At 36.9% G+C, this 13293-nt stretch overlaps 3 protein-coding genes across 3 annotated transcripts; all 3 read right to left on the bottom strand.

The window, feature by feature from the left end:
• Positions 1-350: 350 nt before the first annotated feature.
• rpl10a (ribosomal protein L10a) lies at positions 351-5467 on the bottom strand. The gene is made up of 6 exons (XM_084138389.1): positions 5386-5467; positions 4882-4953; positions 4151-4231; positions 3586-3734; positions 3286-3458; positions 351-570 (listed from the first exon to the last, which is right to left on the bottom strand). The coding sequence occupies exons 1-6, from the start codon at positions 5388-5390 to the stop codon at positions 400-402; spliced, it is 651 nt and encodes a 216-aa protein (XP_083994515.1). The 5' UTR covers positions 5391-5467; the 3' UTR covers positions 351-399.
• Positions 5468-5844: 377 nt separating this feature from the next.
• fance (FA complementation group E) lies at positions 5845-9465 on the bottom strand. The gene is made up of 10 exons (XM_084087221.1): positions 9037-9465; positions 8288-8849; positions 7914-7958; positions 7778-7834; positions 7550-7693; positions 6969-7092; positions 6788-6863; positions 6602-6668; positions 6400-6525; positions 5845-6136 (listed from the first exon to the last, which is right to left on the bottom strand). Exons 1-10 carry the CDS (start codon positions 9237-9239, stop codon positions 6035-6037), a joined length of 1506 nt encoding a protein of 501 aa, XP_083943347.1. The 5' UTR covers positions 9240-9465; the 3' UTR covers positions 5845-6034.
• Positions 9466-9681: 216 nt separating this feature from the next.
• On the bottom strand, positions 9682-12529 carry mkrn4 (makorin, ring finger protein, 4). The gene is made up of 8 exons (XM_084138574.1): positions 12362-12529; positions 11826-11957; positions 11463-11743; positions 11274-11380; positions 10934-11163; positions 10736-10846; positions 10529-10646; positions 9682-10422 (listed from the first exon to the last, which is right to left on the bottom strand). The coding sequence occupies exons 1-8, from the start codon at positions 12430-12432 to the stop codon at positions 10303-10305; spliced, it is 1170 nt and encodes a 389-aa protein (XP_083994700.1). The 5' UTR covers positions 12433-12529; the 3' UTR covers positions 9682-10302.
• Positions 12530-13293: the final 764 nt, after the last annotated feature.

Consider the following 13293-nt stretch of genomic DNA (forward strand, 5'->3'; position numbering starts at 1 on the left):
GATGACGCTAATAAGGCTGTTTCAGACGTCATGGCTGCTACATACACTAGTATGACAAAGCCATTAACAACAGAAATTCAACAAAACACAAATGCAAAAACATACTTGGGATGCATGGAGCCTTTTATAATCAAGCTTTTTCTATGAACTACATGCAGCTTTTCACACTAAATCAGTCTTTAAAAAAAAGCAAAAAATCTTTGAACCTTTATTTTAATTTGGACAAGATACTTTGATGGCATGTTTAGCAAAAGAGCACTGGGTGCAGATATAATGGATTAAATTAGCAAATTTAGCATTTATTTTAAAGATCATGAATGACACGTTAAGAAAGACAGAAACAGACAAGATTTGGACCAACTCCACATTTATTTATGGAAAAATTATGGAACAAAGTCTCTAATAGAGGCGCTGTGGCTTTCCCATGGTACTCTTGATGTAGAGAGCTCTGACGTTCTGCCAGTTCTTCTTCAGCAGAGACACCAGGAAGTTCACAGCCAGGTGAATGTTGTAGACCAGCTCTTCCTCAGTCATCCTGACATGACCAACTCCCACAGCCAGACACAGAACCTGAACATGACAGATGACCGTTAGAAACTTCTCAAATGGTCTGCCAATTGGATAAATACATTCAGTTCTTCATATCTTTCAATCAGCATGTACAACATATCTTGCAGTTAAAAGGAACAAATTACTTGTAATGTACACTATTGTTCAGAAATTTGGGGCCAGTATTAGAAAAAAAATCTATATCTATATATCTATATCTATATCTATATAATATCTATATATCTATCCATCTATCTATATCTCATATATATATATATATATATATATATATATATATATATATATATATATATATATATATATATATATATATATATATATATATATATAAAAATGCTTATGGCTGCATTCATTTGATCGAAGATACAAAAACAATATTATGAATATTACCACAATTTAAAATAATTTATATTTTAGGGATGCACAATATATCAACCACATATCGATATCGGCCGATAAATAGTCATTTCTGATGTTATCGTTATTGATCCTATAAGAAAATTAGGCCGATATGTCAAAGCCGATAGATTATTTTCGTCAGTTGAGAATAGGGCTGAACGATAAATTGCATTTGCGATAATATTGCAATATGATGAAACGCACTGTTTATTGCTTGTAATATGTTTTTTTTCCCCTGTTATTTACTAGCTTTTTTATTTTGAAGCTATATTAGTTTATATAGCCTATTTAAAATTCTTAACATGTAACATGTTAATTATTTGCAATGGATACATTATTTTTAAAAATACGTATAATTACACATGTAATTAAAGATTTTAAGTGTCATTAATAAGATTAAGAAAAAAAGTAGATCATGAGGTGCCTTAAGATTCCCATCCCTACTATACAATGATTTATTGTTTGTCTTTGTCAAATACAGAAGATAAAAGAACTTAAAAGTAAATCGCATATTAAAATCGCAATATTGGTAAAAAAAAAAATATTAAAAAATTCAATTTTCCAAAATCGTTCAGCCCTAGTTGAGAGATGTGCGCTGTTATGGTTTTGAATGATTGGAATCACTTCGAAAAGGAAGATACAGTTCAGTGCAACATGTGCAGCACAAATCTGTCACATGGACTTCATAACATTATAAAAACACGCCTGTAAAAGAATGTTGTGAATTCTTGTTCGCAAAGTGTTTCAGCGCAAAGAGCGTGTCTATGAAGTTAAGCCTCCATGACAAGCACAGTCAAGTTCGCTTGAGCATTCGCAGCATTTCGTGCCATTTTAAATTGTAATGTTTATTTTGTGTATATACATCTGATTAATCTAATATTAGGATGCATTTGGTTGAGTTAATGAACGATGCAGTAGCCTAAAGCTCTTAATTGTACCGGTGATCATCTTTCTCTTAAGCGTGCGCAGCTCAAACAGCAATGCACATTTATAACTATAATTGGGACTGTCATATACATGCCATTATAATGAGAACACTATTGTAGTAACACGTTATGAATTCTCTGGGTTTAGTTGCAGTTTTAGCGTGTCGTGGAAATAGAGCGTCCAGAACAGGGATTACACGTTCTGACCAGCAGTCAAGTTCGCTTGTGCATTCACATTCTTTTTGTGCAGATACAAGTCGTAATATTAAGTTTGTAATATAAAATATCTGAATAATCTCACATAGGATGCGTTTCGCTGATTTAAACAACCTGCTAGAAAAGTTCTTCAGTTTCCCGGTGTTAGTTCCCTTCAGCGCGCACAATCAAACAGCAATGCAAAACATTAAAAGCTATGATTGGGACGGTCATATCATTATAATTGTATACACTATTGTAATAAAAAGTTGTAAATTATTTTGTTTAGTTGCATTCTCCAGCAACCGTTGAGTTCAGCAACCTCTGAATAACAGAGGAATAGCCTTTGTTAATGCTAGTTAATAAAATATTTGTGTTCATGTTAGTTTACAGTGCATTAACTTATGTTAACAGATACAACTTTAGATCTTAAATGTCTTATAAAATGTTGAGCTTAACATCAACTAAGATTAATAAATGCTGTAGAAGCATTGTTAATTGTTGGTTCATGTTAACTAATGCTAACAAAATGAAACCACATTATAAAATGGTACCATTTCTTAATAAAGAAAGTTGGCCATAGGAGTCTAAAATTAATTTTAAAAGTTAAGCAATCTTACTCTGGTTCAAACTAGGCTACTGTATTGTATATGTTAAATGATTTATGTTGAAGTGTTTGGGACATGGCTTTTAATGATGAGCCTTTTGTTTATGTATACAGGCAATCAAAGTTGATCATTTGAATTTAGATTTATCGACCAATATATCGGTTAGCGGCTTTCAAATGTTAATTATCGGTAATTGGTATCAGCCAAAATTTTCATATCGGTGCATCCCTATTATATTTGAACATTTTAAAAGGTAATGTATTCCTGTGATGGCAAAGCTGAATTTTCCAGCTTCAGTGTCACATGATCCATCAGAAATCATTCTAATATGATGATTTGGTGCTCAAGGAACTTTTCTTATCAATGTTGCTGCTTCGTGGAAAAAGCACCTTTTCCCACAGGATTGTTTGGTGAATAGAAAGTTCCAAAGAACAGCTAAATATTTTACAAATGTCTTTATCAGTTGATCAATGTGGTAAAAAGCTAATATAAAAAATAAAAAAAATTAAAAAAAGGCAGCCCAAACTTTTGAATGCTAGTACATGCTGGAGTGAAAAAGTGATGTGATTTCATGAATATAAACATACCTTCTTCATCTGGAATTTGATGGTGGATTTTACTTCATCCACCTTGGTGATCAGGTTCTCGTTATGGGTGAGCAGAGAAGGAAACTTTCCTGCCTTGTTGAGGCCAGGTCCCAGGATACGAGGAATCTGCTTGATCAGAGACTCAGAAGCCAGGAAGGCATCATACTTTTTGGCTAAAAGGAGAACCACAAGATCAATATGTAGACTCAATACAGAATGAGCTACAGCACTTGAGCACATGCATGTCTTCTAATTTATAGCTAATGTTCGGTTGACCACAAATCTCCAGAGGAAACTCACCCAGTTTCTTGACCATTTTCTTGTTCTTGTTGAGCTTTTTAAGAGCCTCGATGTCCATGTGTGGGAACTCGGCGGCTTTGGCTTCATCACAATGCTGCTGGTCACCAAGGACACACACGGAGAACTTGGGGCGGGGGGTGGTCTTCAACCTAAGAGGAGCGACGGATTAGACTGTCTGACAAACAGAAGCATATCAGACCACTTTCGACCCATGTGATGTAGATCAGAAGAGTCTTACCCATACCACCTGAGCTGGCATCAGATGTTGATTGCACAGGCATTTAACAAAATGGTCGGCTTAGGTATGACTGCATGAAAACAGTCACCTATAGCCTCCCCTCATGTTTTAAGACCCAGGGTAGGGGTCCGTCTGCTTCACCAACCCCAAGAATGGGTGGTTCAGACAGACTACCCGAGGCTGTTCTCCAATGCCTGCCTTAAACTTGCCCGTTCATGCAATTTAATCTAGTGGATAACTAATCCATGTCAAGACATCCAGAGATTTACTAAGGCAAATCAAAGGGCAAGCATTGAGAAGGCTGGGTGATACAGTAAAGGTCCGAACCTGACGGTGCCTGAGAAACGCTTGTCCTTCTGGGGATCGTAGTTCTTCAAGCTGATCTGCAGTTCCACAGTCTCAAGAAACCTTAAATATAAAAGTCACTATAAATATCCCATATGCAAGTAACGGTCACATAAAGTGGTGTTAACTAAAACACAGCTGTTATTTAAGCAGAGGCTTATTTTTTACACATTATGGCAACTGGTTAACTATTCCATTTAACTATTTAATTATAATCTAAACTAGAGTGTAATCCAACATCTGTTCACTAGAAGTTAACTTTCAAAAGTACTAATGACTAGTGGCTTTGAAACAAATCACTATCCTAATAGTGACATTACTACTGGATAAAAAGTTCAGATAAACTACATGAAGGAATTCCAATTGTTGCTACTACCATTAAGTCAGCAATAGTAGTTACTCATTAGATAGTAGTAAGATACATACTTAGTTACCTGCAACTATACCAAGAGCTATAAATTCATGTTCAAGCTTCACTAGTACTTGTCTATTAAACCGTAATAGCACACTAGCATCAATCTCAATTCCTCCACAATGGAAGTATTGAAACACACCGTTCACCATTAAAACACTTACTCAAAAAAAAAAAAAAAAAAAAAGCGCATGCAACAAATAAATAATCGATAATAGTTAAAGGTATAACGCTAATATGACCTGCAATACAACCTTTTATACAAGTCAGTCAGTTACTGGGAAAAACAAAATTGTCTTACTTTCTCCTCTTACGACGGGAACCAGACTGGACCTCCCGAACAGCCTCGTACAAAGTGTCTCTTGAGACCTTGCTGTTAAAAAATACAAAAAAATTATTAATTGCATGATTAGTTTACTCCCGAGTGTCTCGAGCACATAAATGTCGCGGTGACTACGTAAGATGATTGACCGGTGAATATATCATTAACATGCCTCCAAACAGTGTTTTAACACTTCAATATTTCAATATAAATGATGTTACCAATGAATAACAGCTGTCTATATTACTATAATTTCAGATGAAGTTAAATAATCCTCAGATTAAACCGGATTGCATTGCAGATGGCCCGCTAAACAGCGTGGCAGCTTCTCGAAGGCTGTTCGAGGTTGTCAAGAAACATTACAATGCATGACTGACATTGCTTGATGATATATTTGCTCATGTACCCATTAAACAGTGAAATATAAATGAATAGGGAATTAAACACGTAATTTATAAATGAATATGAATATTTCTAACGTGCCTCATTTTGCCGTGATGTCTCTCCTTTCACACGGAGCTCGGAAAAGGAAGGTTGAAGGGAAGTTGCGCTGAATATATGCGCCAGGATGTGAAGAACGGACTTCCGGAGCCGCCATGATTGTTGTGGCCACAAAACGTAACCATTAGAGAAAACTTCACATTTCACAAACTATTATTTTGTAATGTGTCAAATGAGTTTGTTCGCCATTTACAATAACAATAAATGTACTAAAATTAGTATGATGGAAACAAATGTATTTTTATATTTTCATAATTATATTGTATATATTTACAGTAATCAACATTTGAAGTGGGTCAAAAAAGTTAATCAAAGTTAGACAAGATGAAATAACTTAGATAAAAGGTTTTGATCCACTTCAAATGTTGACTTACTGTACATATATCACAATAATTTATCTTTAATCATTCAAATGTCTCCAGTACAAATTCAGATTTAACTAAAAATATGAAGTTTAATAAATAATTTAATAATTAAATATTGTTATCAATGACCATGTTAATCCATTGCAAATTTATTTACAGATATACAGTATGTATACGTTTTTATTACATTTACAAAATATATTTACAAGATAATACAATCAGATCAACAGAAACTCAAGTGTCATTTAAAATGAGAATAATATGTTTCAAAGAGGAATCCGTTTTAATGCAGCCTGCAATGATTTCTTGAGGAAGGTTTCATTGAAAGACAGGCAACTGGAAAGTGTGTGGTGGCATGAAGGATTTACCTGAAATGAAGAAAAAAAACCTTATTAATTAGCAGTTTTACACTAGCTTTAAAAAAAAAAAAAACATTTTAACATATAGATATTTAGTGTTGTGATGTTTATTAGTTACTATGCCTCAGTAATTTTGTGTATGGAGAATAATTAGGTTTCTTAGTATTAATGATGCTGAGGACCATAAAATTATACTTAAAAAAATTGTGGTTGAAGGCTATGGTCAGGTGTTTTTCAAAAATGTAGTTATTTCCATATATTACAATACTCACATGTGACTGATATTTGGTCAAGACACTCAGCAACATTTTGGCAAACTTCATAGATTTGCTAAAATGTAGAGACTGTTTGCAAAGCTGGTCGGCGAAGAGAGAGAAATCCTCTACACTCAGATCAAGCTGTGAGCATTACAACAGAAACCATTAACATAGGACTAAACCATCCTTTAAGATTCAAAGGATATTTTTGAAGTACCTTTGAATCCAGCAATGCATGGATGACTGATAACACACCCTCATCCCAGGACACTCCAAGTATTGTCCTAAGATTTGAATGCAAATTTCTATGGTTAGTAAAACTCTGTCAACCTGTTAAGTTACTCAAACATGGTATATTCCAGCAATTTCTTTCTGACAGTTAAACTGTAAGATTCAGACTGACCGAAATACAAGAAGTCTGTGATGTGGCTCAAGGCAGTCCACCACCAGTCTACAGAGTAACTCTGCCTGGGCGCTTCCTAAAGAGAACATACAAAAATTAAATATAAAGATGATAAATACAAACAAAATGCATGCAAACTTTGATATGCAGGTAAAAAAAAAAAAAAAAAAAATACTCATACCAATTTGTCCCTTCCGTAAAATTGGCTCTATCAGCGCCTGGCAGGTCGGTCTGGGGTAACGAGTGCAAAGAGACGTTACGACTGTTACCAAACAACGAGAGGCAGCTTCTGCAAGGGACACAATCTGAGAAAGAGAAATACATATATATAAGTGCGACTGAGCTTTTATTCTAGAAATGATCAAATATTAAAGCATCAATATGAAAAAATATATATTTATTTAAATCATAACACATACAAATTATATTATTATTATTATATTTCTGTACGAACCATAAAAGTAAACAAAACAACCAAAGTTTCGGGGGTAAGATTGTTTTAATTCATCAAAATCATTTGTAACAATGTAAAAGTCACTTATGATCAATTTATTGCATCCTTGCTGACTAAAAGTATTCATTTTCATTTATTCGTTAAAACATTTTTTTTTACCAATCCCAAACGGTGCGCGCACACATATATAGTTTATATATTGTCTGATATCACAAGAATTTTTATGTGTATATATTACTCACCTGTCATAGACTCAATACTATGATGAAACTGATAATCTTTTACCTATGACAAATGAAGGCACTGACCTTGTCGAGCAGCAGGTGTGTGATCACAGCAGAAGCAGTGCTGTGACTGAGGTCTGGAGAAAGCTCCAACAGGCAGCTACAGAACTGAGGTAAACTCTGTTCGGATGCTTCAGACAAACACAGCAGTGAACACAATATCTCCACCTGTGATCAGATACAACTCATTTATACTGATGGAAACATAACTAATCCAAAAAGCATTTCATTTTCAACTAAAACACCACAGACCTCATTGGGGTCGCATTCATGAAATACTTTCAGAGCGGACAGAGAGCTCTCATCCCACTGTGAAGAAAAAAAATAGAAATGATATAAATGGGATGATTTATTGCAGTTACATTTGCACAAAACAAACATTTCTTACCACTGACTCTGGATCCAGTAATTCTTTAATCACAGGAATGGCAGCCTAAAAAAATGAAATTCATCCATTAATTCTGACACAAGAACATGAATCCATAATTTTTTTTTATCCTGAAGAACAACAACTTTCCAGAGGTTTATGCATGAGCAGATTACGGTAACCGTTTAACTAACACTAATAAAAGTAAAAAAATGCTGTAACAACATTTTGCTCATTGTTAGTTCATGTTAGTTTATGGATTAACTAATGTTAACAAATGAGGAGACCTTATTGTAAAGCGTTACCAAGATTTTAATAATGACCTAACTTTTAATGGTGTATTTTAATGTACTTTAAATGAAAAATCAGTTTAACTGCACTGAATTCCACTTTACCTTCATGTTGTCTGGCAGGTTTTTCGAAGACCCCAACAGATCAGAATGAGCCTGTGATACAGAGGCAGCACTCTGGTTCTGCTGTGTTGTTCTCGTTTTATGTTCCTCCTCTTCAGTCAGCCTCTCTTCTTTACTTGGAGAGAAATCCACCTTTACCCTTTTACTTTGATGATCTTCCTGGGCATCTCCATCATGATCCATGTTGTCACTTTTCCTTTTTTTCTGATATAAAACAGACACGTCGGTCTCTTCACCCTCTGTTTTAAGCCCCTCTAAACAAGAGGCCCATCTTCCCTTCTCATTAGCATTCCTGAATCTCGCACAGAGACTATCTAGTGTCTTCATACAGTTTGAGGTGAGGAGGGTCCCTTTCCTAGTGCCCTCAATATCTCGTTGGAGCTGCTTGATTAAGGTACAAGCCCACTGATTTTCCCTGTCATCCTGAGTCAGACAGTGAAGGAGATGGAGAACACTGTCTTTAGGAAGTCCGGGGTGAATCAGATGCAGAAAGCACAGCAGATTTCGCTGAAAGCCTTCAGAAAACAAGCACACCAAAGGTTTCCTGTAAAACAAACGAAAACAACTATTGTTGCAACTCTTTTGTTGACAAGTGCAAATGTATGTATATTTATATGTGCACATTTTTTGATAGGCAATTATTTACAGAAAGTGGAAAACCACGTTGTTTTCTGATCTTAAAATATTTATGACAGCAAAACTGCTACTGAGTTTTTGACAAGTCTACTTACAGAACGAGCGCGTCCTCGCGCACACATGCTTCCTGCTGGCACAAAGTCTCTAAAAACGGAGTAAGTGTGAAATCTGGATCACATCTGCGCTGTTTATTGAAAACTGTCTGCGCATTATTCGCCCCGGTTACTCCTAAATGCAGAGCGTGAACCAACAACCGGGACCGTCCGTCAAAACGCTGCATTAGAGATTTCAGATCCATCACTGGACTTAACGCATCACCGACGAAGCCTGCGACTAACTGTCATTTTTAAAACTGAAGTCATAGCGGTCCCAGATACAGCAGAAACATATGGTACAAATTAGTTTTAAACAATGGTGGATCAAAACACTGCTGAAAGCTCATGCAAAGCACTAATGTGTAAAATGTTTCGAATGAGTTCTTTCTGTGGCTCTAAACAAGCGCTTATTGTACACTGGCGACACCTGTAGGTTTGGAGGTGAATTACAATAAATAATCCCTCTAGCGACATACTGAAAGTAAAACTGATACCATTTGTCACGGTGCACAATCTCAACCGTTTAAAATGGAATTGTTAGAATACAGGTTAAAACCAGTCTAATGTGTCCTCCCACCTTCCTCAAAGCATTTGTTGCTACATGACTGGCAGCACACACACAAAAGAAGAGCGGATCAAGTGAGAAACAGTGGAACAATTTTTTATTTTCACTTTTCTTTGAATGAATACAAACGTACTAAAAGTCATAAAATACGACATCAAGTCTTGGTATAACCTGTTAACACTGCTGAAGAAAACAGTACATCAAAAGCCTGCTGACAGGTTGCACACTTAGTGTTTGGAAGAATACTGGCAATAATATAAACTAGGAAGTACACAAAATATTAAAATCTGATTTCATACAAAAGGTATCAAACAAAGAGGGTGTGAAAATCTGGAAGCAGCACAGATGAAGAAATTAGATCAACAAGTGAAAAAGCTAGCTGAAATAAGTGACCATGCGTTCAATTTTAACTTTTTTTCCTCAACTTTTTTGCCACAGTCCCTTCCCCAACTAAACCTGAAGATACAGACTCAATGTGAGATCTGAGCATTCAAACTTTTTCACCAACCTCCTTAAACTAAAGGCAAAAGACTTTCACACTCATACAGAAACGCACACATACCAAGGCTAAACAATTAGCCAAACATGTAGGGGTAGCTAAAGTGAAACCAACCCTAAAAAGGGACAATTACATTTCAGTGCAGAAGATAAGCAAAGCTCACTCAAGGCTGAGCTAACATATACATGACTCTAGAAGGTCCTTAGTCATCAAGAAAATCCAGAAAGTCATCATCGTCTTCATCCAATAGAGTTAGGGCAAAAATGTAGCTCCAAATTTGGAGGCCGTCAATCCCCAAATCCTCAAACATATCAGCTGTGTCCTAAAAAACAGATTAAAATGACTAACTGATGTTCAATATAGCACGGCAAGACAGCATAGCAAACATTATTCCATTTAAAAAAAACAAAAAAACACAACACAATTACCCTGGGTGTTGAGCGCCTGCGACGTTGTATGTGATTAGGCGGCATGTCATGACTGTAGATACACTCCGTTTTAAAGGGGCAGCATCCGTGACGCATGAAGAAAGTGCACTTTAATTTGCTAGAGATAAACAGAATTCCAGAATCAATGTAAAGGGTCAAATAAACCATTACAGAAGACTTGACAGCATGAATGTGAATCATTCTAACCTGCTTCTTTCTTTGAAAGAGGCTATCAACGATGCCTTTTCCTCCCCATCACAGACCCAGTGCTTGCTGGGAATGTAAAAGGAGGATTTCACTCGGCATTGTGGGCAGCCCCTGTTAAAAAAACAACAACATTAAACATTCATTTAATCTACCCATTCATACAAGAAAAAGGGAGAACGGGAGTGAGACTAAACTAACTTGATGACATCCTCCTGGAAGTCCTTCGTTTTTCTCCAGGTAACGATGCAGCTGATGCAGAAAGCATGATTGCAGTTGGGTAGGATGCCATAACGCCGTTCCTGAGCGGTGGCCTTCTCTGAAATCTTGTCCATGCAGATGCCACAAGCCACATCTCCTGAATGTCGCTGCTCCATTGAAACTGCAGCACCGCCCTGATCTGGTCTCTCTGGCAAAGTTGAACTGGTCACCTATAATCCAATTACACTTCATTAAACCCAGGCTGATGAAAATGCATCAGCTTTGTGACCGATGTTTTATGTTTTATATTATATTATATTATATATATATAAAAAATTACTTTTTGGACTTCAGCAGGTGCTGCACCAGGCACAAAGGCGGCTGAGCTGTTATTATGTGAAGAACCGGAGTGTGCAGCACCGCTTTGTTGCAGCGGTCTCGATGCACCTGAAGAGGACAACATAATTAAAACCATACAAAGAAAATGTGATGTGCAGTTTCAAAGAAAAACCTGAATAAACAGTAATACCCTGCCGGGGAGGTACATCCTCCACAGCCCCGAACTCTTCCTCCTCAGCAATTCCTGTGGTCAAGCGTTCAAAATTCTGCTGCAGCACGCTCATACTTGTGACCAGGGGCTCAGAACCCCTCCGATTCAGGCTGTAGGCTCCTTGAGGAGGAAGAAAGGGCTCAGATCCCCGGCGGTGAGCCAGAGAACGGCCCGCCAGCGCAGAGGGGAAAACGGCAGGAGCTGAACCACGTCTGCCGCTCCCTGAAGAGCCCTCACCCCCTTGTGGAACATGGAGATACCTGCAATTCGAAGGATGAAACTTGTATGCTGCTGTTCTTATATACAGTATATGATGTTGAAAGAGGCCAGCTGGCTGCTTACCTGCATCGATCACCAAACCAGCAGCCACCTTTCTGGAAGTACCTACAATGAACCTGGAATGACGGTACTGCAGGAAACTCGTGGAGATAGTAACAGCTCGGACCATAGCGACAAGATCCATTGATGAACTGCCTGCAAAACACAACATTTGTTTACAACTGCAGCACGTTTCCTAAATTCTCGAAAAGCTGCAGCATTTAATTAAAGCAAAAGGGGAAACAATGGAGTCGTTGAGCCCTCGATCGTTCGTGTTGTTATTGACTACGGCACTAAACGTAAACTCAAAACGATTTGTCTTTACACGTTCAGTAACAAATCTTACAACGGTATTTTTCCTTCTACGTGTCAGTACAAAAGTATATTTGTAATCGTTTGTTGTAACAGAACTACTCTTTCTACTAGTAGAAGTTAAATCGCTCGCTGCCTTAACCGGATGTAAACATCAGCGCCGAGAAACGTTAAAGCAGGAAAAGTCACTCTTTCAAACAGATGATCGGAGCTAAAAACTTTTCACCCAGTCTAAACCACATAACTACCTGCAAACTTCTCTTTCCACATTTGAACTGTCTTTTCTCGAATGTCTATAAGGTATGCGATACCGATCCATTTTTAAAGCCTCCAAAAACTTGATTTATTCAGTTGTAGGAGCGAGTAAACGGATAGAAGAGTTGGCGAGAGTGAAGCGCAGGAGACCCACGTCACGCAGAACGCGCGCTGGCCAACCAGGGACGTCCGTGTCTTTTCTATAGAATAAAAAAAAACAAAAGACTTCGCCAGCTGACATCTAAACAAATGAGACTTGATCTCAGAATTCATTTAAATTTAAGTTAACAATTAGCATTAAACATTTTCTTGATCTATTTTTATCCTAATTGTTTGCTTGGTGGTACTGTAGCAAACCATACCACTGATCTGCACATACTGGCTGATGAACATACCCACCTACAAACTGCACTGTTGTTTCCCAAGCCCTTGGATGATTGTGCGTCCCTTTCCATCTTGCGTTTGTCCCTCTTTGTCTGATGAATAGCTAATGACATACACACTTTTATAATTGTTGGGCGGGGCCTTCCCATTTGGACGTGTGATGGACAGGGACGCATCTCAAACGTGATGCTTAGTGATGGTCCGAATCAATTCCAGTAAATGATTATTTTAAACAGCAAGGGTTCAGAAAGTCAATTCAGCGACATTACGCACGAGATACTTTTTTCTATTAACTTTTATTATGGGTATAATAAAAAATGTATATAATATACATAATTATATATATCAGCTCTGATAAGTCGGTTCTCAGTTCAATATCACTCGAGTACCGCAAGGAAGGACCGATTCAGTCTAAATCATTCAGAGTGGTTGAATCGATTATTAAATAAAAAATAAAAAAATCGGAAAAGAACAATTCGCTACAATGCCTTGCAGTAGGCCTAAAGAAAGTAAATCGTGAAATATAAGATAGTACTGAATA

Source organism: Abramis brama (assembly GCF_963993115.1).
Source record: "Abramis brama genome assembly, chromosome: 16".
Classification (NCBI taxonomy): Eukaryota; Metazoa; Chordata; class Actinopteri; order Cypriniformes; family Leuciscidae; genus Abramis; species Abramis brama.

Excerpts from the sequence above, each read along its gene's own strand:
- rpl10a (XM_084138389.1), bottom strand. Across the intron at positions 3,735-4,150 it reads CGTTTCTCAGGCACCGTCAG|GTTGAAGACCACCCCCCGCC; the intron begins GTTCGGACCTTT and ends CGCTCCTCTTAG. Across the intron at positions 571-3,285 it reads TCAAATTCCAGATGAAGAAG|GTTCTGTGTCTGGCTGTGGG; the intron begins GTATGTTTATAT and ends TGTCATGTTCAG.
- fance (XM_084087221.1), bottom strand. The coding sequence starts at position 9,239 with ATGGATCTGAAATCTCTAATGCAGCGTTTTGACGGACGGTCCCGGTTG. Across the intron at positions 8,850-9,036 it reads CGCGAGGACGCGCTCGTTCT|GAAACCTTTGGTGTGCTTGT; the intron begins GTAAGTAGACTT and ends TTTGTTTTACAG. Across the intron at positions 7,694-7,777 it reads ATGAATGCGACCCCAATGAG|GTGGAGATATTGTGTTCACT; the intron begins GTCTGTGGTGTT and ends ATCTGATCACAG.
- mkrn4 (XM_084138574.1), bottom strand. The coding sequence starts at position 12,432 with ATGGATCGGTATCGCATACCTTATAGACATTCGAGAAAAGACAGTTCA. Across the intron at positions 11,958-12,361 it reads GTGGAAAGAGAAGTTTGCAG|GCAGTTCATCAATGGATCTT; the intron begins GTAGTTATGTGG and ends TGTGTTTTGCAG. Across the intron at positions 11,744-11,825 it reads TGGTTTGGTGATCGATGCAG|GTATCTCCATGTTCCACAAG; the intron begins GTAAGCAGCCAG and ends TTCGAATTGCAG.